At 39.3% G+C, this 25,189-nt stretch overlaps 1 protein-coding gene across 15 annotated transcripts in view; it reads right to left on the bottom strand.

The window, feature by feature from the left end:
* LOC143674264 (BEN domain-containing protein 5) overlaps nt 1-25,189 on the bottom strand; it is a 1,810,590-nt gene that overhangs the window by 307,457 nt on the left and 1,477,944 nt on the right. The window contains exon 1 of one of the 15 annotated variants that reach the window (XM_077149727.1): nt 3,148-3,400. The exons of 12 other annotated variants lie outside the window; for them this stretch is intronic. In XM_077149727.1, coding sequence (XP_077005842.1) covers nt 3,148-3,373 — 226 coding nt within the window. In that variant the 5' untranslated portion in view covers nt 3,374-3,400. Of the gene's footprint in view, nt 1-3,147; nt 3,401-25,189 lie in introns of those variants that run through there. 2 more of the 15 variants (XM_077149733.1, XM_077149732.1) reach the window with 2 other exon arrangements.

Below are 25,189 nucleotides of genomic sequence, written 5' to 3'. Positions count from 1 at the left end.
TTTCTTTTACTCCTTCCAGACCATACTGGGCAGCTGATGGAAACATCAGCTACTTTACAAGGGACACTGGCACTGGTAGACTTGTGTTTCAATATATAACAAGGAAGTCAAAAAAGGTTTTTCTTTCCCCTTCAACTAGAACTGGAATTTGGGGAGAAAAAAATGGAATTAGAGTATGACAAACACCAAAACCATGGTGTAGGCCACCATATGCTGGGAAAAATGTGAAGCCTCACAGCAGTTGGCTTTGACATTTCCTGGATACAAGAAGGGGTACATTTCAAGACAGCTCAGTCTCAAGCTGAGTCTGTGCAAACATGCAGTAAAGAAGCATGTTCCTCACCGAAAGCCATTAAGTGGCTCTGAAACTACCTCTGACACCATGCTCTTGGTGCCAGAATGGAATCAATTGCTCATGGCTAATTGCACAAACATAAAGCCACTTCTGCCTCCTCCTTGAAGGGCCTTCTCTTCATAATTGGTGCCACAGCACAGTGGCATTCGCATCCAGGAGATGTCAAAAGATGAGCTCTTCAAGATGAAGTTACTGCAAGCAATTTTCAGAGCCACCAAGTAAAATCATACGGTGTTTGAAGACAAAAAGGAGCATTTTTCTGAATAAATGAATTCCTGAACCTCTCCTGGTCGTTCTACTCAGATCTGCAGCCAGGACGGTGGTTTCAATTTAAAAATTAACTGGCTGATTGGAATTTAAAATGTGGTCTAGCCAACCTCAAATTCTGGTCATTTTTTTTTTTTAATTCCTACTCCCAAGAAAAAAATTGAAGAGAGGTGGGGAAAAGTGGTGTTTTTAAACTTACTTTGCTCAAATTGATGCCATGCTTCTTCTTTGGATTTACTCTGTCCATTTCCAGATCTTGTCTAGACTTTTTTTTTTAATAACCCCAGAGATTTACCAACATCCTAAGTTGGAGGATGAATAGCCTACAGGTTCAAGATTCATGGTTCTACATGTAGAACCATGTAGGTACATGTATCTTACTTGTAAGAACTTATGTCAATTTTAAAATCAGAGTCAATGTAGATTGCCTTCTACCTAAGTGGATTCGCTGCAGTTTTAAAGAGCTAAGTACAGTGCGTTTGCTGTATGAAGGGATGTATATATGAACAATCTCTACAAAAAGAAAACAGCAGGGCGGGCCGCGGTGGCTCAGCGGGCAAAGTGCTTGCCTGCTATGCGGGAGGACCTCGGTTCGATTCCCGGCCCCAGCCCATGTAACGAAAAACGGAGAAACAAAATACAATAAAACAAGAAAATGTTTAAAAGATGTTTCCCTTTCTTCCTCTCTTCCTTCCTTCTATCCTTCCTTCCTTCTCTCTGTCTTTCCTTAAAAAAAAAAAAAAAAGAAAACAGCAGTTGTACATTGAGACATACCATCGACTCTCTCTGACACATATCACTTCCACTCTCCTAGGGCCCTTCCAGATCTGGAAGTATAATATAATCATCACGAAGCATGCTTTCTTTCCTTCCAGCAAAAGGGCAGCTAATGTTACAACCTAGTTATAAGTTCCTCAGGCATATACTCTTGGGAAATGAATTCCTAATCCCATTCCTCAGGTATTTAAAAGCAAGCAAACAAACAAAACGATCAGCTAACTTTTCCACGCACTTCCCCTCACGCAGTTATTCTGGCCCCAGGTGTGTGGTGGTGGAGGGGTTTACACCCCTGTGCCCAAGGGCTTGTTCAGGAGGTGATGAAGACATAGCCTGGAAAAAAAGAGGTCTCCAGTGCTGATCCATTTCTTCTGTTCCAGTTCTTCTTCCACTTGACAACTCCTGCAAACCTACTTTCGGAGACAATATAATCGTGGAAAGGAACTAGCCATGAGTCTGGGTTCCAGTCTACTGATCACTTGCCACGGGACCCTGGGCAAATCACTTCCCCATTTTGAGCTACAGTTTCCTCATCTGCCAAATTTAAATATGATGCATGCTGGGTTCATATTTCAGGCGAAATGTGAGGAAGCAAAGGAAAAAATAAGAAATGTCTCAAAATTGCCACACGTTAGTTATATCTTCACTCAGTTCCTAACCCTCAGTCTTCTCCTCCAAATGGAGGGCAGCATGGCTTACTGTCTCTGTCCACACATTAATGGACATTCTCTTTACTAGAGCATTTTAGCTCCTCCCCCAAAAGGAAGTGATAATTTCCTCTTACCTCCAAGTCTATACAAAGTCTCTCAGAGCTAGCTAAGAAAGAGAGCCAGCTGCCTTCTTCTTACAAAGGAAAAGGTGCCTCAGCATGGCAGAAAGAACTCTGGTATACAAGAATGAAGGGTTGGTTTCTTGTCCTATTATCAACTGGACCTCAGTACCTTTATTTGTGAAATGGCAATGAGACTATCTGTGTTGCCTATCTCTCAAAGTCTTGGGAAAGAATGGATGGGAACTATGATCTTAGCCTGACCTAGGAATCCTTTCATGTCCTTCAGTTCCCACTCAGTGAGTCTTCTTGGAGATTCAAAAGTGGTGTGGAGGTAGGGGGGGCTGTCTGAAGGGGTTCTTCTTCACCTCATCAAGGAAGGGCCAGAGAGAGTGGTACCAAGAGCACTGAGGTTCAAGGCCTTTTCATCCTCTACAATGATGGCCTGGATGGGACAAGGATGCCAGAGCTTCCCTCTGTGAAGAGGGACTCCCACTTGGAACATCTGCCAACAGTATCTGCCTTGCCTTCTCACTCTAAGGTAGCCAAGGGCTTTAGAGCAAGAGAAACAAACAGCTTGAGAAACTTAAGAAGACAGAAGGAACAGGGAGAGGCAAAGAGAAGGTGTGTGGGGGAGAGAAATGAAGGTATAAAAAGGTAGGGAGAGAAGGAGAAAGTAAAGCAGGGAGGGGAATATAGAGAAACAGAACGAAGGAGGGTAGACAGAAAAGGAGATGGGGACAGACTGACAGCGCGGGAGTGTCAGGGAGGTGGGGAAGACAAAGGGGGACCATTCTGTATTTTTAACTGGTCTGGCCCTTTAGCGACACTCCGTCCCCAAAAGAAAAGCCCAGGGGGTGGGAGGAGGAGGCAAGAGCAAGCAGTGGCTCCCCTGGCCCCCTCCGCCACTGTGCCCGGCCCCTCCCCGGGTCCCGGTCCCCTCCCGGGTCCCACCGTCCCTCCTGGCCCGCTCGCTCACCTGCCAGCGCCAGGATCTGGGCCTTGTGCAGCAACAGCGCGCCCCAGTCTCGGGGGGCACGCAGGGGGCTCTCGGGCCCGACGCCCAGCTCCTCCGGGCCCCGGTACACAGCGTACACCTTCTGGTTGTCAAAATCCAGCCGTGAGCGGGGGCTGAAATCGCGCACGCAGGACACGGGCAGCGCGTAGCAGACGTTGTCCTCCAGGAACCGCACAAAGGCGTACATGGTGGGCGCCAGGGGCGGGCCCGGGTCGGGCCGGTCAGCCCGCGAGGGGGGGTGGGCGCGGAGGTGGGGACCCGGCGGGGGGCGCGAGTTGCGCAGCCAGGCTAGGGGGGCGGGGGCGGCTCCCCGGGACCTCGGTTCCCCCCACTGTTATTGTTCCTGAAAGCACTGCTCTGCCAATCGGTTGCTCTCGCCTGGGCGCGGAAAAGGGGGGGGGGGGGGTGTTAAGGGGGGCGGGGGGCGGATGAGTGGGGTTTGGAAGCGCACCGCCACTGGCAAAGTCAGACCCGAGCAATCACAGCCGGAGCGCGATTCGAGTGGGGAGGGGAAAGGACAGAAAGCTTGAATTGCAATAATAATAACAAGAGTAGCACTGCAGAAAATAATGCATTAACTAAAAGTCGCGCTGCGGGCAGGATTATTTTGCATCAGCAACGCGCTGCAAAATAAATGGTATTGCAGCAAAACTGCATTGCAAAGTAGTCGAAGAATGTGAGAGAACGAAAGCGAGGCAGAGGGGACAATTTTGTTTGAATCCCAAAGTGTAAAGCTTGCACTTGTAAGGGAGCAGAATTTTGGAATGTTTCAAATTTAGCCAGCCACTCCGCTCCCTACAGCACGCCTTTCTTAACTGTTAACTCAGGCTGTGGGGAGGGTTAGTCAGCCAGAAATGCCCCTACCCACCCCCCACCCCCCAGCTGCCAAACCAGTTCTAATCAGAACTGGGGATTATCTGGGATTTCCAGTGGACCAGCTGGTTGGGATGGTGGAGGGTTTGTCAAGGACTGCTCTCAGTAAGAGGGTGCAGTGCCGCCTCTCACCCTGTCCTCTTCCTCTGTTGAGGACTCCCCTCCATAGGATGCCCATCTCTGCTTTGGGACTATTTGGAATGGAACAAGGAGTGGAGCGGGGATCTGAGCAAGACAGGCTGAGGACTAGCTGGGCACTTCTGCCCCACTTTGAGGAGTCCAGGAATAGGACTCCACAGAACAGCAGTCTTTGATCTGTCCCCAATATCACAGGCAAAAGAGAGCGGGGAGGGGCTCGAAGTCTCCCCAGACGAGTATGAGCACCAGGCCAAAGAGGACTGAGTGGGCTCTGCATTCACAGGAACCCCTTCTCACCTTGGAGACGGTCAGCCCACTCTCACTGCTGCCTTTCAAAGGGTGGGCTTTGCATCAAATACAGCTAGTTATATTCCTATTGCTCAGCCCAGAATCTGGCACTTGGTAGGAGCTCAATGAATTTTGGTTGAATACTAATAATTCACATTCATTCAGCCATCCATTCATTCATTATTTTATTCAATCAACCCATATTCATTGAGTACTTACTACCAGCCAGGTTCTGGGCTAGGCACAGGTGGAAGAGAGATGAACAGAACAGGTAGGACAAACAAATCCCTGGATTCCTGGACCTTGCACTCAGAGCTTGATCTCAGTTTTAGATTTCTGTGCCCCAAATAGGTTCTGTATAAATAACACACACTCTCTGTCCTTGCCATCCTTACAAACTTGTCTGGGAGTATAAAAAAAAGTTTAAGTAATTATGTTATAGTGAGAAAGTGTTCTGATAGAGGAATGCTTAATAGAGGTGGTGGACTCAACTGTTACATTTTCTAAGTCTTTTTAATGAACTCTGCCTATAAAAAAAAATAAATGTACCAACATATTAACAGTGATTTGTTTTCCACTGCATTCTTGTAAATTTGCTTTTACTGTTTTCCACAATGAGCAGGTATTACTTCTATAATCAGAAAATGTTAAACATTTTAAAAACCACTGTGGTCATATTTCAAATCAGCTACACTAATGATGAAGCCAAGTTCCCCTAATCATTTCAGTGTGGTTTGGGAGGTACATTATAAAGGTGAACCCCATCAACACAAAACTCCCAGATCCAAATGTACAGGTCTATTCAAGTTTCCTTACACCACGTGTGGAAAAAAGTGGAGCCACTCTGAGTTGTTCCAACAGCTTTTTAATGATATGTTTCTTTGGACTGATCTTAAAAAAGTTTTTATTTTAAGACTGCATTCCTAGGATGATCAACGGGAGAAATGTATAACAATACTTCTGATAATTCACAATATAGGTCATTCTGAGTTAGCCATGTTTAATGAAAGTCCATGAATCTCCAGACTATGTTTGCAAAATGATTTCAGGTTGCACAATGGCCAACCACCTCTCTGCATCTAAAATACCTCAAAATACATTACCAGTCTCATCTCTCACCACCTTCCTGGACACAGTATAATTATTTGATATTTGCCAACACAGCATTTTTTTAAATCAAGTCCTAAACCTTTATGCTTGTTCTGTTTTCATCCTGGAATATTCTTCCTCCCCAAGTGTGTGATGACCTCAACTAACTCCAAAAAACCAGCCCAAGTGTCATCTCCTTTGTAAAGCCTTCCCCAACCACCCACCTTCCCCAAAGAGTCTTTTCCTACTATTTTTATCCCAACACCTTTTATTTTCCCTCATTAGAATAAGAGGCTTTGTTGGTAGACATATAGGCTGAATAATCTCAGCATCCCAGGACTGGGGAGTAAATGTTTATAGAACAAATGTATTAAAGAAAGACAGGAAAAGAGCTTGGATAATAACCCCCCAGCACAGTTTTTCTTGAAAGTCTATCCCTCTTTTTCAGAGTTGGAGCAGAATCCCAACTGTCTTTCCCATGTCCCATGACGAAGGACAGAACATTGATTCCGCTCCTTGTAAGACCAACACATTCATGAACGTATTAAATGTCACTGCACCCTCAAGTTCAGACAAATTTTCTATTCAAGTCAGTAGAAATAATTTTCATAAGAATCCAGAGAGAAGAAAAGAACAAACCATGGACACAGATGCAAACAGAGTAAACATAAAATTAAATTCATTTGGCATGGAGGTATACAGAATGGATTCTGGAAAAGGAATGTCAAGCACAGGATGCTAAAAGACATACCTTTCTTGTACAGTCTAAGGGCAACAGAGAGACACCCCGAGTTTCTTCTTCCTGTGTGACTTACACAATCAATCTATTAACACAGTTTCATGGAGAACCTACTGTGTGCCATACTGTATCTCTTCTGTTCCAGTGAAAACTGAGTCAGAGTACCTTCTCACTGACTTAGAGACCACAGCCCCATGCTTTCCACATACCAGAAACTCAAAATCTTGATGATTCATCAATTGGCAAGCAAAAAGTTCTAAAATACAGATTTTATATTTAGGTGATAAAAATGCCTAGTTCAACCCAATGTTTGAATCCCCTTTTCAATATTCCTGCTAAATGGTCATCAGTGTGTCTCTTCTATACATCTAAGGTCGGGAAGCTCACTACCACTCAGACCATCTCTTAACTTCTTGAAATTCCTGACTGTTAGAAAAAAAGACCTTTCTTTTCTCCATAGAGTTGGCTCACCACCAAGAGTCACATGCCAGCGCTTCAGATATGAGAAAGCTTGGGATCCTATCTCCCTAGGAGAGTCTTTTCTTTTTACCCAGCTATCTTTACTTCCTTCACGTGTCTCTTCTCATGTTACGTAATTTCAATGATGATAATAATATCTACCTTTCTGTCAAAGCTTACTATAAACCATATACCATTCCAGGCACTTTGTAAATATGATCTCAATTAATTTTCACACCAAAGCCTTGAAGTAGGCACTATTAATTCCATTGTAGAATTGAGAAAACTGAGACTTAGGCAAACAGTTTGGCCAAGGGAAACCCTGGAAAGTTTATGGTCATATTTGCAGCTTAGATAGTTTGCTTTAAAAGGGAGGGGAAGGACCAGAAGGGAGGCAAAAGTGGGGAGAGGGAGGCCTGTGATGAAGATTGTTCTGTCCTCCCCCACCCCTTTTTGTGGGCCAAATGTAATTTGCTTCTCATCCAAGTCATTTCAATGAAGCAGAAAACGTACACATCTGGGGCAGCTTTGCAACTTCATCTCCATTGTGCTTTCCTGTTGGGTTTTACAGAGACTTGGGTTAACGTCAAGCTCTTTTGGTTTAGCCAGCTGAAGCATGTTCAGTGGCAGCAGCGGGACTTATGTTTCATATTACTGCATGGAATTCTCAATGTACTTTGCAGAACTATTTTAAGGAACCTGGATTCTGTGACTTGTTAAAAACAATTGGAGCATGTCTTTTCAACCTTTCAACTAATAATTGACCACATTTTTCATGATTTTGCCTTTTTTTCTGTGATGTTTGATTTGACTTTTCAAATATCTGCTTTATTTATTTGCTCAGGAAAGTAACTTGCTGTGCTGTGGGCTCAGCGCCACTATCTCCTCAGATTGATGCAGGGAAGGAATCCATGGCTAGGAGGATCTGAAGCTGCTGGGAGGCCTGTGTTGGGCATCACCCTGAGCTGAGCACTAAAGAATACTAAAGCGGGGGCATCAGCCCAGCTCATCCATATGAACTCCTGATCATGACGTCTGGCTGTAGGGTTTTGGGCAGGGAAAAGTAAGAGCAGTGGAGAGCGGGAAGGAAGGAAAGAGGAGTTGCATGGTCAGCACGGGATTATAGGCTAATGAACATTACTTGGGTAACGTGTGGTACTACTTGGAGGGAAAGCCAACTTTTCATGTAGGTAACAGTTTGGAAGGCCAAGGGAATATGGGGTTTGGAATCAAACCAGAGATTAAAGCCTGATTCTGCTCTATGTTTGCTGTGACTTTGGGCAAGACAGTTCACTTCCCTGAGCCTTAGTTTTCTCACCTGTCAAATGAGGCTATTAAAATATCTGTCTTGTGAGAGTGTTATAAGGGTTTTCAACCTTCTCTGTTTATCAGAATCACTCGGGGAACTTGAAAATTATTCCGCTCCCAGGTCCTATCCCCTACAATACTCATTCAATTGGTCTGGGAAGGGGTTTGGGCTTTGGTGTATTTTTAAATTTTAGTTCCTAGATTATTCTAACATTCAGGCAGGATCGAGCACCTCTGCATTGGAAAATTTCAAGGTAACGTGCCAGGAACATAAGACATGTTCAATAAGTTATAGCTATTAGTATTTTCAGGAAAACTATATAGGGCTCATATAATTTTGGATAAGTCACTTAGCCTTTCTGAGTCACAATTTCTTCTGACATACCAATGTGGAAAAAAAAAGACAGGATATTAGTGTTAGACCTTGGCTCCAAATCCTGGCTCAAACTCTTAACAACCGGTGCCACGGGTAAATTTCTTAATTCCTCCAGGCCTCACTTTCTTCATGGGAATGTTAATCCAACTGCATAGGGCTGTTAGGAAGATTAAATGAGATAATCCATGTAAAATGCTTGGCACAGTGCCTAGCACATGGCGAGTCCTCAGTAAATGATAGTTATTATTGCTATTAACACAATTGTTATTATAGTTATTATTATTGGGGCTCTGGATCCCCTGCTGACATAGAGTAGGTGCCCAATAAATGTTTATTGACTCTAATAAGCTGAGCAACAAGCACGATATCTAACAAGCACTCCAGAACACTTTCATCCAAGTGCCATCCCCTTTAAACCAGAGCCTGTCAGTACAGGTTGCAGTAGTCAAAGAATCTGTTAGTACACAAATTGTTTTGTGAATCGTTTTCTCAGTCCCTACACGGTCCATAAGGAAACAACTTATACTATTAGATACTTGTACTTTGTTTTGACTCCATTCTCTTCTTCCTAGCCCCACACAGAGCACTGACTTCTGTATCTGTGTTTATCTCTGCAGATGTCCGGCTGATTAAGCGAAGTTTGTGAAAAGGCCAGGCCTATTTGAGGCAGGGCAGCCCGGCTGGAATCCGTGTTCCTTTATTCAAAAGGACTATGATGGGGCAGGCCACGGTGGCTCAGCAGGCAAGAACGCTTGCCTGGAATGCCAGAGGACCCAGGTTCGATTCCTGGTGCCTGCCCACGTATTTATAAAAAAAAAAAAAAAAAAAAGGACTATGATGGAAACACTACTTGTTCATTTGGGCATGACCCAGGAATCCTGACTCCTAAATCAGATACTGGCTGTATTCTGCTCCTCCTGTGATGCTAGACTTATATCCTAAAATCAAGACTCTACCACCTTTCTATCATGCTCTTCTACCCAATTTCTCTCACTTTGGCATCCAAGGCCCCCAGGGGCTCACCCCACCGCACCTCTCCAACATCAGCTCCCACTGATCCTGACTTACACTTCAACTTCACACAACTTGGGATCCTCCATGTTTCCCATAGTCATGGAACTTACTCTTCTCTCCTTACCAAGGGTTTGTTTTTTCCCAGGCCAGGAATGTCTCTTCCATGCTATCTGCTTCTCCTTAAACTACTAGCCCTTCAAATAAATGCCTGCTCAAGTCTCTCTTTCTTCATGATGTCCTCTCTGACTTCTCCTGGCATCACTAATGCTTCTCTTCCAAAATTCTTTTGTATTTGTTTATATCAGAATACTGATATATTTGGAGTCACATGGATATGGCTTCAAATCCCTGTCCATTAATGACTATGTACCCTGTGATCTTAGGCTAGTTATTTAATCTCTCTAAACTTCGGTTTCCCATTGCAGTCAATGGAGTGATAGTAATAGTATCTATCTTGAAGGTCACTGTGTTGATTAAATAAGATAATGAACATATTCAACACATGGTAGCCATTGCCACTACTGTTTCTATAGTCATACATGGTTGGAAGGTTAACTATCTACAATTCCTTGTTTTTTTTCTAGTAATAGATGGTAACATTTGTATACAATGCTATCACATTCACCATTTCTTCATGGCTGTCTTCCTCATCTCTCCAGGTAGAATATAGGGTTTTTGAGGGTAAGGAAGGCCACAGTAAGTGAGGTTAAGGGTGTATTGTTCCCTTTCAAATAGCTCCACAGTGAAGCAAATTAGGTAAACCTCTCAGATCTCAAACGTTAAAGAGCTTCTGAGGCTACGGGCCTGGCCTAGACCTGCAGAATACACTTGCAAGACATTGTGTTCAGATCCATTCATTCTTTCACACTAACTTTGCTGAGTGTTGTCTTAGAAGAGATAAAATCTTATATGCTTGTACAAAATGTAAAATGTAGAAGTCTTGCAATCTGAAGCCTTTTGAATGTGTATCTTGGCTTGGTGTTCAGATTAAACAGACCACAGTCAAGTTCAACCAATCAGCTCTCAACAATATTCTGATCTCACATGGGTCACACACAGTTGTTGAACATAGAGAGTCTAAATCCAGGCATTTTACTTCGGCAGTGTATACCCCATAAGAGCTAAACAAAGAAAATTAATTCCCAATTTATAGGCAAGAAGAAGTTTACGTATACAAGGGATTGCCATAAGGGAATAACATTCAAATTGCTTTTGAAAAAGAAACAAAAACTGGGAAATCTTGGAAGAATGCAACTTGCCTCATGTATGAATTTCAATTAGGGGCCAACTAGCTTTAGAAGCTGTCTCTGGTTTTCCTTATTAAATTAACCCATTCGTTCATTTTTTCAGTGGAAATATCACCTCTTAAGGAAAACCCTCCCTGAATCTCTTCTCCTATACCCCTCTGTAGACTAGCTCAGGTCCATGTTATATACTTATATTTTTCTTCTTGGCATTTACTAGTTTGTAATTCTATATTTATTCTGTTGATGTCTTGTCTCTCCTCTGTCATTAGATCAAAAGGACCATTAGCGAAGGAACCTTATCTGTTTTCTTCATGGTTGTATTCCTAGTTCCTAGGCCAAGGCCTGTCAATGGAAGACCCCAGCAAACAATTGTAGAATGAATGAGTACTTGCCTAAAATATAGAGCCTGGAGCAGAGAAAAGCCCACAAAGGCAAGAAGGGAGAAATGTTTCAAGGGCCCTGTTCTGTCTCTCTGAGTCTCAATCTCTTCTTATAAGTATCTCTGTTTCTGGGCCCCTACCATGCCATGCCTAGTGACCACAATCTGGCCCAAATACTGATAAAAGCCCCCTTTCTAGTTTTCTCTTAGTACAACTTGACAGATTGACATTTTCAAAATGCTTTTGTAAATCATGAAAATAGAGTAAAATAGAAATAATTATTAAAAATTGCTCATAGCAAAAAATTAGTCAAGTTGACAATCACAAACAGTTGGCAGCTACGAATACCATTAATAATACAATAGTGTTAGAAATCTCACTGACACAGTCCATGGTCCTCCCGGAAAACGAGGTGATGATTCCACTTCATCCCACAAGGATTCTACTTCATCCTACAAGCTATTAGCTCTGACCTCCTACTCAATTAAGATGGTACAGCTTCATCCTAGTCCACTGATGATGCCAACGTTATTTGGGAGATGATACAGCATCTTTCCTGCGAAGATTGTCTGCTAGTTCTCTGGTTACAATCTTTGCTTATCCTGGCACCATGTGGCTCAAAGTGTCTGCCCTTCCCAGTTCCACAGAGGACCAAAGCACACCCCAAATTGTCATTCACTCCTAGGCTTTTGTTTCATAATTCTGAGCTGTCATTCTGGGTCAGAAGCACAAAGGGAAAATTAATGCAGAGCGTTAACTCATCTCAGAAGTATACAGCAAACCCTGAACAATTCCAATTTTCTTAAGACCGTCTCTTAACTCTACCATTAATTCAATACAAAACCAGAGGAATAGAAGGAGAAGGGAACTAAAAATTATTGATTTCCCTTATAGGAACTGTACTGGCTGCTTAACATATTAGTTTTTGTAATGTTTTCAAAATACTCCATGAGGTTAGAACTATTATCTCTATTTTTCTAGTGAGGAAACGAAGATTTAGAGAGGTGATAGAAATTACTTATAGTCACATGGAGACTTGAACCTAAGTTTCTTCGATCCAAAGTGTGGTCTTTGAGGGCTGTTTTGATACAGATCTTGTCTCAGAGTTTCCTGAGGCAAAAAGGATCTGAATTGGCTGTGGGACTTAATCCCTACTTCTTTTTTCCTAGAGGCTTGAATCTCTACCTAGAAATTTGAGAGCTAGACCTCAAGGAAAAGTTCAGTATCTGTCACCCCCCAACATTCATAGCTTGAGTAGGTATTAATTCTATGAATACTGAAGATTTGACTACGTTTTCTATAGTTTCTTAAAGTATGGCCTCCTTATACCAGAGACCCTGAATTTCTCAAGCTCTCTGACTTTACCAACTGCTTGAGCAGATTTCTATAATCTTACATTCTCTGTTTATGCCCAGGTAGGTTGAAGTTCCTCTAAACCAGGAAAGAGAGGATCAGAGAATTCCAGCGATATCTCTGTGAGAAGTGTCTAAACCCCAGGAAGAGAGTTCTGTCTCACCTTGCTGTTGATTGGAGGAAGCATAAGCGTAAGAATAGGAATAAAAATGAGAATAAGAACAATAGCAGTGTATAGACTACTTAACATCAGGTTTGTTTTTTTTTTTTTTTTTTTCCAATCTACATGTACAATCAGTAATTCTTAATAACATCACATAGTTGCATATTCATCATTTCTTAGTACATTTGCATCGATTTAGAAAAAGAAATAAAAAGACAACAGAATAAGAATTAAAACAATAATAGAAAGAAAAAAAAACAAAAAAAACAAAAACAAAAAACCTATACCTCACATGCAGCTTCATTCAGTGTTTTAACATAATTGCATTACAATTGGGTAGTATAGTGCTGTCCATTTCTGAGTTTTTATATCCAGTCCCGTTGTACAGTCTGTATCCCTTCATCTCCAATTATCCCTTCTCTTTTTTTTTTTTTTTTAATTAACGGAAAAAAAGAAATTAACCCAACATTTAGAGATCATACCATTCTACACATGCAATCATTAATTCTTAACATCATCACATAGATGCATGATCATCATTTCTTAGTACATTTGCATTGGTTTAGAAGAACTAGCAACATAACCGAAAAAGATATAGAATGTTAATATAGAGAAAAAAATAGAAGTAATAATAGTAAAATCAAAACAAAACAAAACAAAACAAAACAAAAATCTATAGCTCAGATGCAGCTTCATTCAGTGTTTTAACATGATTACTTTACAATTAGGTATTATTGTGCTGTCCATTTTTGAGTTTTTGTATCTAGTCCTGTTGCACAGTCTGTATCCCTTCAGCTTCAATTACCCATTGTCTTACCCTGTTTCTAACTCCTGCTGAACTCTGTTACCAATGACATATTTCAAGTTTATTCTCGAATGTCTGTTCACATCAGTGGGACCATACAGTATTTGTCCTTTAGTTTTTGGCTGGATTCACTCAGCATAATATTCTCTAGGTCCATCCATGTTATTACATGGTTCATAAGTTTATCTTGTCTTAAAGCTGCATAATATTCCATCGTATGTATATACCACAGTTTGTTTAGCCACTCTTCTGTTGATGGAGATTTTGGCTGTTTCCATCTCTTTGCAATTGTAAATAATGCTGCTATAAACATTGGTGTGCAAATGTCCGTTTGTGTCTTTGCCCTTAAGTCCTTTGAGTAGATACCTAGCAATGGTATTGCTGGGTCGTATGGCAATTCTATATTCAGCTTTTTGAGGAACCGCCAAACTGCCTTCCACAGTGGTTGCACCCTTTGACATTCCCACCAACAGTGGATAAGTGTGCCTCTTTCTCCGCATCCTCTCCAGCACTTGTCATTTTCTGTTTTGTTGATAATGGCCATTCTGGTGGGTGTGAGATGATATCTCATTGTGGTTTTGATTTGCATTTCTCTAATGGCCAGGGACATTGAGCATCTCTTCATGTGCCTCTTGGCCATCCGTATTTCCTCTTCTGAGAGGTGTCTGTTCAAGTCTTTTTCCCATTTTGTAATTGGGTTGGCTGTCTTTTTGTTGTTGAGATGAACAATCTCTTTATAAATTCTGGATACTAAGACCTTTATCTGATATATCATTTCCAAATATTGTCTCCCATTGTGAAGGCTGTCTTTCTACTTTCTTGATGAAGTTCTTTGATGCACAAAAGTGTTTAATTTTGAGGAGTTCCCATTTATTTATTTCCTTCTTCAGTGCTCTTGCTTTAGGTTTAAGGTCCATAAAACCACCTCCAGTTGTAAGATCCATAAGATATCTCCCAACATTTTCCTCTAACTGTTTTATGGTCTTAGACCTAATGTTTAGATCTTTGATCCATTTTGAGTTAACTTTTGTATAGGGTGTGAGAGATGGGTCTTCTTTCATTCTTTTGCATATGGATATCCAGTTCTCTAGGCACCATTTATTGAAGAGACTGCTCTGTCCCAGGTGAGTTGGCTTGACTGCCTTATCAAAGATCAAATGTCCATAGATGAGAGGGTCTATATCTGAGCACTCTATTCGATTCCATTGGTCGATATATCTATCTTTATGCCAATACCATGCTGTTTTGACCACTGTGGCTTCATAATATGCCTTAAAGTCAGGCAGCGCGAGACCTCCAGCTTCGTTTTTTTTCCTCAAGATGTTTTTAGCAATTCGGGGCACCCTGCCCTTCCAGATAAATTTGCTTATTGGTTTTTCTATTTCTGAAAAATAAGTTGTTGGGATTTTGATTGGTATTGCATTGAATCTGTAAATCAATTTAGGTAGGATTGACATCTTAACTGTATTTAGTCTTCCAATCCATGAACACGGTATGCCCTTCCATCTATTTAGGTCTTCTGTGATTTCTTTTAGCAGTTTTTTGTAGTTTTCTTTATATAGGTTTTTTGTCTCTTTAGTTAAATTTATTCCTAGGTATTTTATTCTTTTAGTTGCAATTGTAAATGGGATTCGTTTCTTGATTTCCCCCTCAGCTTGTTCATTACTAGTGTATAGAAATGCTACAGATTTTTGAATGTTGATCTTGTAACCTGCTACTTTGCTGTACTCATTTATTAGCTCTAGTAGTTTTGTTGTGGATTTTTCCGGGTTTTCGACGTATAGTATCATATCGTCTGCAAACAGTGATAGTTTTACTTCTTCCTTTCCAATTTTGATGCCTTGTATTTCTTTTTCTTGTCTAATTGCTCTGGCTAGAACCTCCAACAGAATGTTGAATAATAGTGGTGATAGTGGACATCCTTGTCTTGTTCCTGATCTTAGGGGGAAAGTTTTCAATTTTTCCCCATTGAGGATGATATTAGCTGTGGGTTTTTCATATATTCCCTCTATCATTTTAAGGAAGTTCCCTTGTATTCCTATCTTTTGAAGTGTTTGCAACAGGAAAGGATGTTGAATCTTGTCGAATGCCTTCTCTGCATCAATTGAGATGATCATGTGATTTTTCTGCTTTGATTTGTTGATATGGTGTATTACATTAATTGATTTTCTTATGTTGAACCATCCTTGCATACCTGGGATGAATCCTACTTGGTCATGATGTATAATTCTTTTAATGTGTTGTTGGATACGATTTGCTAGAATTTTATTGAGGATTTTTGCATCTGTATTCATTAGAGAGATTGGTCTGTAGTTTTCTTTTTTTGTAATATCTTTGCCTGGTTTTGGTATGAGGGTGATGTTGGCTTCATAGAATGAATTAGGTAGTTTTCCCTCCACTTCGATTTTTTTGAAGAGTTTGAAGAGAATTGGTACTAATTCTTTCTGGAACGTTTGGTAGAATTCACATGTGAAGCCATCTGGTCCTGGACTTTTCTTTTTAGGAAGCTTTTGAATGACTAATTCAATTTCTTTACTTGTGATTGGTTTGTTGAGGTCATCTATGTCTTCTTGAGTCAAAGTTGGTTGTTCATGTCTTTCCAGGAACCCGTCCATTTCCTCTAAATTGTTGTATTTATTAGTGTAAAGTTGTTCATAGTATCCTGTTATTACCTCCTTTATTTCTGTGAGGTCAGTAGTTATGTCTCCTCTTCCATTTCTGATCTTATTTATTTGCATCCTCTCTCTTCTTCTTTTTGTCAATCTTGCTAAGGGCCCATCAATCTTATTGATTTTCTCATAGAACCAACTTCTGGCCTTATTGATTTTCTCTATTGTTTTCATGTTTTCAATTTCATTTATTTGTGCTCTAATCTTTGTTATTTCTTTCCTTTTGCTTGCTTTGGGGTTAGCTTGCTGTTCTTTCTCCAGTTCTTCCAAATGGATAGTTAATTCCTGAATTTTTGCCTTTTCTTCTTTTCTGATATAGGCATTTAGAGCAATAAATTTCCCTCTTAGCACTGCCTTTGCTGCGTCCCATAAGTTTTGATATGTTGTGTTTTCATTTTCATTCGCCTCGAGGTATTTGCTAATTTCTCTTGCAATTTCTTCTTTGACCCAGTCGTTGTTTAGGAGTGTGTTGTTGAGCCTCCACGTATTTGTGAATTTTCTGGCACTCTGCCTATTATTGATTTCCAACATCATTCCTTTATGGTCCGAGAAAGTGTTGTGTAAGATTTCAATCTTTTTAAATTTGTTGAGACTTGCTTTGTGACCCAGCATATGGTCTATCTTTGAGAATGATCCATGAGCACTTGAGAAAAAGGTGTATCCTGCTGTTGTGGGATGTAATGTCCTATAAATGTCTATTAAGTCTAGTTCATTTATAGTAATATTCAGATTCTCTATTTCTTTGTTGATCCTCTGTCTAGATGTTCTGTCCCTTGATGAGAGTGGTGAGTTGAAGTCTCCAACTATTATGGTATATGAGTCTATTTCCCTTTTCAGTGTTTGCAGTATATTCCTCACGTATTTTGGGGCATTCTGATTCGGTGCGTAAATATTTATGATTGTTATGTCTTCTTGTTTAATTGTTCCTTTTATTAGTATATAGTGTCCTTCTTTGTCTCTTTTAACTCTTTTACATTTGAAGTCTAATTTGTTGGATATTAGTATAGCTACTCCTGCTCTTTTCTGGTTGTTATTTGCATGAAATATCTTTTCCCAACCTTTCACTTTCAACCTATGTTTATCTTTGGGTCTAAGATGTGTTTCCTGTAGACAGCATATCGAAGGATCCTGTTTTTTAATCCATTCTGCCAATCTATGTCTTTTGATTGGGGAATTCAGTCCATTGACATTTAGTGTTATTACTGTTTGGATAATATTTTCCTCTAACATTTTGCCTTTTGTATTATATATATCATATCTGATTTTTCTTCTTTCTACACTCTTTTCCATATCTCTCTCTTCTGTCTTTTTGTATCTGACTCTAGTGCTCCCTTTAGTATTTCTTGCAGAGCTGGTCTCTTGGTCACAAATTCTTTCAGTGACTTTTTGTCTGAGAATGTTTTAATTTCTCCCTCATTTTTGAAGGATAATTTTGCTGGATATAGGAGTCTTGGTTGGCAGTTTTTCTCTTTTAGTATTTTAAATATATCATCCCACTGTCTTCTAGCTTCCATGGTTTCTGCTGAGAAATCTACACAAAGTCTTATTGGGTTTCCCTTGTATGTAATGGATTGTTTTTCTCTTGCTGCTTTCAAGATCTTCTCTTTCTCTTTGACCTCTGACATTCTAACTAGTAAGTGTCTTGGAGAACGCCTATTTGGGTCTAATCTCTTTGGGGTGCGCTGCACTTCTTGGATCTGTAATTTTAGGTCTTTCATAAGAGTTGGGAAATTTTCAGTGATAATTTCTTCCATTAGTTTTTCTCCTCCTTTTCCCTTCTCTTCTCCTTCTGGGACACCCACAACACGTATATTTGTGCGGTTCATATTGTCCTTGAGTCCCCTGATACCCTGTTCAAATTTTTCCATTCTTTTCCCTATAGTTTCTGTTTCTTTTTGGAATTCAGATGTTCCATCCTCCAAATCACTAATTCTATCTTCTGTCTCTTTAAATCTATCATTGTAGCTATCCATTATTTTTTCTATGTTTGCTACTTTATCCTTCACTTCCATAAGTTCTGCGATTTGTTTTTTCAGTTTTTCTATTTCTTCTTTATGTTCAGCCCATGTCCTCTTCATGTCCTCCCTCAATTTATCGATTTCATTTTTGAAGAGGTTTTCCATTTCTGTTCGTATATTCAGCATTAGTTGTCTCAGCTCTTGTGTCTCATTTGAGCTATTGGTTTGTTCCTTTGACTGAGCCATATTCTCAATCTTTTGAGCGTGGACAGTTATCTTCTGCTGCTGGCGTCTGGGCATTTATTCAGATTTCTCTTGGTGTTGGACCCAGCAAGGTTGTAATATTTTTCTGTGAAATCTCTGGGTTCTGTTTTTCTTATCCTGCCCAGTAGGTGGCGCTCGTGGCACACGTTTGTCTGTGGGTCCCACCAGTAAAAGGTGCTGTGGGACCTTAAACTTTGGAAAACTCGCCGTCCTGGGGGTTCGCTAGCCGAAGCGGCTTGAGCCGGCCCGGGGTCCGAACGCAGGGAGGGTGTCCGAACGCAGGGAGGGTTGCTGGTCGCCGCAGCCAGGGAAAGAGCCCGTCCGAATTTCCTAGTTGGCCCTGGGCAACAAGCGTGGCAGGAGGGCGCCAGCGGCAGCGGCCCGCCCGAGAGAGTGCACGTTCCCCGGGAGTCACGGGGTCACCGTTCTCCGCGGCCTGGGGGTTTCCGATCCAATTCTCTCAGTTGGTCCGGGGGCTGCGCGTGGTGTGGGCGCGAGTCGCCTTGGTTTCAGGGGACCACCTCTCCAATTCTCCCAGCCGGCCCGGGAAGGGGGAAGGGAGTAACTCCGGCCGCTTGCTACCCCGCCCGGTAAGGCCCGCGCGCCTCGGCAATCTCACCCGAGCTGCTTCTCTCAGCCAGCCAGCCGTTCCAGGATGGGGTACGCTGTCTTTTTTATCTCTGTTGTGGCTTTGGGCGCTTTCTGTATCGTTTCTACTCCCCTAGTAGGTGTCCTGGAGAAGAAACTAAGATCCGCGCGTCTTACTAAGCCGCCATCTTCCAGGAAGTCCTCTTAACATCAGGTTTTACATACACTGCTCATTTATTCCTTAAAACAACCCTGGGAGGCAGATGCTATTATTATTAGACTTATTTTAAAGTTGAGGAAACTGAGGCATAGGGAAGTCAGGCAACTTTGCCAAAAGTCACATAGAAGTAAGTTCTGGAGCCAGGATTTAAACCCAGACAACCTGACTCTAGAAGCCCAACCATGGATTTCTACCATAACTATGGCTCCTCCTGACTCTGACTCTTGCCTCAGTGAAGTGATCTGTGCTCTTCTAGTTTAGGGAGAATTGATAGGGCACCCATCCTCTAAGCATAACATGGTGGTTCTCCAGCAATGCCCAGATCATCTTGATTTGGTCTAGGTAAGACTCTGACAGGCACTTATATCCAGATCCTCAAAAAGCACCTTGGAATTCATTAACATTTTCATCCTAGAGCATGGTGGGTGGGAGTATACTAGATTCAATCCATAATATAAGTAAGGCTTTTCTTATTTATCTCAAAACCACTTTCTTTACTTAGTAGCATAATAGAGACACTTTATGCCAAAACCACCACCACCAGCCCCATCAAAAGCAAGCAAAAAAAAAAAAAAAAAAAAAAACCAAAAAAATACCAAAGTTCTTGGCCTCTAGGTTTTTATACTATGATGAAAAAATGACTGATATATATCATACATGTTATTATTTTTTATTAGAGTAGCCTTGGGTTTAAAGAACAGTCATATATAAAAGACAGGATTCCAATTTACAATCCTACTATTTACACCTTGCACTGGTGGGATACATTTGCTATAGTCGATGAAAGCACATTTTTATAATTGTACTGTTATAATCCATGGTTTAACACAGGGTTCTCTGTTAGTGTTGTGCAGTTCCATAGATATAAAAAATGACTATTCTGGAAACATATAAACAACTTAAAATTTTCCTTTATGACTACATTCAAATACATAATTCAGTGCTGTTAATTACTTTTACAATGTTGTGCTTCTATCAACACCATTCATTCCCCAAACTTTCCCATCATCCCAAATAGAAACTCTACATTTTACCTTAACTTCTAATTCCCTACTACCCTCCCCTACCCTGTTCCCTGGTAACTTATATTCTAGCTTCTGACTCTATATGTTTCCTTGTTTCTAATTATTTATATCAGTGAGATCATAAAATATTTGTCCTTATGTGTATATGGCTTATTTCACACATGATGTCTTCAAGGTTCATCCATGTTGTCACATGTATCAGAATCTCATTCCTTTTTACAGCTGAATAATATTCCATTGAAAGTATATACCACATTTTGTATATCCATTCATCAGTTGATGGACACTTAATGTTGTTTCCATCTTTGGGCAATTGTGAATAATGCCATTATCAACAGTGGTGTGCAAATATTTGTTTGACTCCCTGTTTTCACTTCTTTTGGGTACCTACCTAGTAGTGGGATAGCCCAGCTATATGGTAATTCCATGCTTAACTTTCTGAAGAACTATCAAACTATCTTCCACAATGGCTGCACCATTTTAAATTGCCATTAGCAATGAATGAATGTTCCTATTTCTCCACATCCTCCCTAACACATATAATTTTCTATTTTTTTCTTTTTTTTAGTCATAGCCATTCCAGTGGGCCTAAAATGATATCTCATTGTAATTTTCATTTGTATTTCCCTAATGGCTAATGATGTTGAGCATCTTTTCATATGCAATTTGGCTATTTGTATATCTTCATTGGAGAAATGTCTATTGAAGCATTTTGCTTATTTTTCAATTGGGTTGTTTGTCCTTTTGTCACTGAGTGGAAGGATTTCTTTATATATTCTATACATTAAACTCTTTTTGGATATGTGATTTTAAATATTTACTTCCATTGTACAGGTTGTCATTTTACCTTCATTATTAAGTCCTCTGAGTTGCAAGAGTTTTTAATTTTGATGCAGTCCCATTTTTTTTTTTATTTTGTTGTCTCTGTTTTAGGTATAAGTCTAAGAAACCACTGCCTAACACAAGCTCCTGAAGATACTTCTGTATGTATTCTTAAGGAGTTTTATAGTTCTTACCTTATATTTAGGTTTTTGTTCCACTTTGAGTTGTTCATGTTACAAACCTTTCATTCTTTTGCAAATGAAGATCCCATTTTCCCAGTACCATTTTGTTGAAGAGACTCTTCTTCCCCATTGAGTGTCTTTGCCTCTTTGTCAAAAATTAACTGGTCACAAATGTGAGGGTTGATTTCTGAGCTCTCAATTTGATTGCATTGATCAATAGGTCTGTCTTTGTGCCATTACTAAGCTGTTTTGATAACTGCGGCTTTGTAATAAGTTTTAAGATCAGGAAGTGTGAGTTCTCTAACTTTATTTTTCTTTTCCAAGATGGATTTGGATATTTGGGACCCCTTACCTTTCCATATAAGTTTGAATGTTGGTTTTTCCATATCTGCAAAGAAGGCTTTTGGAATTCTGATTGGGATTGTGTTGAATATGTAAATCAGTTTGGATAGCATTGACATCCTAACAATATTTAGTCTTTTGATCCATGAACATGGAATAACTTTCTATTTATTTAGGTCTTCTTTGATTTCTTTTAGTAATGGTTTGTAGTTTTCTGTGTACAAGTCTTTTAAAATCCTTGGGTAGATTTATTCGTGATATCTGATTTTTTCAGGTGCCATGTTTTGTTGTTGTTGTTGTTCAGGTATATATTTAATATTTGGAAAGACTGCTCTGCAAGATAATTGTTCACTTGCCAATACAGCCACCTTCACCACTCCTACCCCTACAACATTTTCTCTCTTTCAGTGACAAAAGGCAGAGAAAATGCATGTCATTGAATATGAAAATCTATCCTCTAGATTGAATATGAAAATCAATCCACTGTTGCGGATTTTTCAGTATTTTCTGTATATAGGATTATGTCATCTGCAAATAGGGAAAGTTTTACTTCTTCTTTCCAATTTGTATCCCTTTTATTTCTTTTACTTGCTGAATTGCTCTGACTAGAACTTCCAGTAAAATGTCAAATAACAGTGGTGACAGTGAGCATCCTTGTCTTGTTCCTGATCTCAGAGGGAAAGCTTTTTTCTTTTACCATTAAATATGATATCAGTGATAGGTTTTTCACATATGCTGTTTATCAAATTGAGGAATTTTCTTTCTATTCCTAGTTTTCTAAATGTTTTTATCTAGATGGGGTGCTGGATTTCATCAAATGCCTTCTCTGCATCAGTTGAGTTGATCATGTGTATTTTGTTCCTTCATTCTGTTAATGTGGCATATTACATCAATTGATTTTCTTATATTGATCTGCCCTCGCAAACCAGGGATAAATCCTGCTTGATCATGGTGTACAATTCTCTTAATGTGCTGCTGGATTTAAGTTACTGGTATTTTGTTGAAGATTTTTAATCTATATTCATTAGAGATATTGGTTTGTAATTTCATTTCTTCTAATATCATCTGGCTTTTGTATGAGGGTTATGTTGGCCCATAGAATGAATTAGGGAGTTTTCACTCTTTAATTTTTTGGAAGTTTAAGCAGGATCGGTGTTAATTCTTCTTGGAATGTTTGGTAAAATTCCTTGTGAAGTCATCTGGTCCTGGGATTTTCTTTGTTGGGAGGTTATTAATTATTTATTCCACCTCTTTACTAGTTATTGGATTATTGGTTTGTTGAGATTATCTATTCCTTCTTGAGTCAGTGTAGATAGTTTGTATTTTTAGGAATTTGTTCATTTCATCCAGGTTGCCTATTAATTTGCCAGCATGCAGGTGTTCATAGTATCCTTTTATAGTCCTTTTTTTTCAGTTGTGTCAGTAGTAATGACCCCTTTTTCATTTGAAATTTTAGTCATTTGTGTCCTCTTTTTATCTTTTTCAGTCTATCAAAGGTTTGTTAGTTTTACTGATGTTTTCAAAGAACTGACTTTTGGTTTTGTTGATTCTACTGTTCTTTTTCTTTATTCCACTTATCTTTGCCTTAATCTTTGTTATTTTCTTCCTTCTGTTCCCTTTGGGTTTCGTTTGATCTTCTTTTTCTAATTCTTCCTGTTTTGAGGTCAACTTTGATTTGAAATCCCTGTTTTTTAAATGATATCATTTAGAACTATAAATTTCCCTTTCAGCACTCCCTTTGCTTCCTGTCATAAGTTTTGATATGTCCTATTTTTATTTTCATTTGCTTCAAGTTACGTCCTAATTTTCTTTGTGATTTCCTTTTTAACTCATTTGTTCTTTAAAAGTACATTGTTTAATTTCCACATATTTGTGAATAATCCATTTCTTCCTCTGTTATTGATTTCTAACTTCGTTCCAGAGAAGATACATTGTATGGTTTTGATATTTTTAAATATATTCAAAATTTGTTTTGTGAACTAAAATATGGTCTATCCTGGAGAATGATTCATGTGAACTCAAGAAGAATGTGTATTCTGTTACTATTGGGTGAAGTGTTCTATGTATATATCTGTTAGGTCTAGATGGTTTAGAGTATGAAGTAAGTCTTTTATTACTTTACTGATCTTTTGTCTAAATATTCTATCTATTATTCAAAGTGGTATATTAAAGTTCCTACTCTTAATGTGAAGCCATTAAATTCTGTTAATATTCACTTTATATATTTTGGGGCTCTGCTGTTAGGTGCACATACATTTAAATTGTTACATCTTCTTGTTGAATTGACCACTTTATAGACTGTCTTTGCTAAATTGTTTTTTACTTAAAGTCCATTTTATCTGATATTAGGTTACACATTCCAGCTCTCTTTTGAGATACTACTTGAATTGTATATATAGATTTTCTATTCCTTCACTTTGAGCTTACTTATGTCTTTGAATTTCTGGCAGGATTGCACATAGTTGGGTCATTCTTTTTTATCCATTCTGCCAATCTCTACCTTTTGATTGGAAAGCTTAATCTATATTCATTTAAAGCCACTACTGATAACGCACAGTTTACTTATGCCATATTACTATTTAGTCTTTTTAACTTTTATACCTTTATTCCCTCAATTCTTCCATTAACATTTACCTTTATATATATACCTTATATATATATACTTTATATATATATATTTAATATTTGGAAAGACTATATATATAAAGTATATATATATATATATGTATTGGACCATGTTGAAGTCCCTCCTCATTTGTATCCAGCTTTACTTTTCATATATTTCCTTATGGTTACCAAGGGGTTAAAATTTAACATCCTAAATATATAGTAACATTTTATTTGAGGCCAACTTGAATTCAATAGCCTATATATACATGTTCTTATACTCCTCCCACCTCCAACTTTTACTTGTACTTCTTAAAAGTTATATCTTTGTGTCCTGTATCTCCAAAACCATAGATTTATTGTTACTTTTTATGCATTTGCATTGTAGTACACCTGTAAGAAGTAAAAAGTGGTATTAAATACCATAATATACAATAAAATGTTACTGACATCTATAATTACCCAAATGGCTAACTTTACTGGAGGTCTGTCTTTCTTTCTGCACTACATTGTATCTTTTCCTTTCAGTCTGAAGAATTCCTTTTAGCATTGCTTATAGGGCAGATCTAGTGATGATGAACTCCATAAGCTCTTGCTTATTAGGGAATGTCTTAATTTCTCCCTTATTTTTGGAAGAAGTCTTACCAGATATAAAATTCTTCATTGGCAATTGTTTTCTTTCAGCACTTGAAGTATTTTCAGCACACTGCCTTCTTGTCTCCATGGTTTCTAATAAGAAATTAGTGCATAATCTAACTGGGATTCCTGCTTTTATAATATATTGTTTTTCTATTGCAACTTTCAGAATTCTCTCCTTATTGTTGAACAGAATGTTTTGGGGCATATTTTTCCTCAAGTTTATTCTGTTTCTTGTTGTCTATGCTTCTTCGATGTGCATAGTCACGTCTTTTTTTAAGTTTGGGAAGTTTTCTGTTATTATTTCTTTGCATTTTCTTTCTGTGCTTTCTCTCCATTTTCTCCTTCTGGGACTTCCATAATGTAGACATTGGAATCCTTGATGGTGTCCCAGACATCTCTTAGACAATTTTCACTTTTTATAATTCTTTTTATTTTTTCTACTCCTCAGCCTGATT

Source organism: Tamandua tetradactyla, chromosome 2 (genome assembly GCF_023851605.1).
Source record: "Tamandua tetradactyla isolate mTamTet1 chromosome 2, mTamTet1.pri, whole genome shotgun sequence".
Classification (NCBI taxonomy): Eukaryota; Metazoa; Chordata; class Mammalia; order Pilosa; family Myrmecophagidae; genus Tamandua; species Tamandua tetradactyla.
This window is presented reverse-complemented; position numbering and strand designations above follow the sequence as displayed.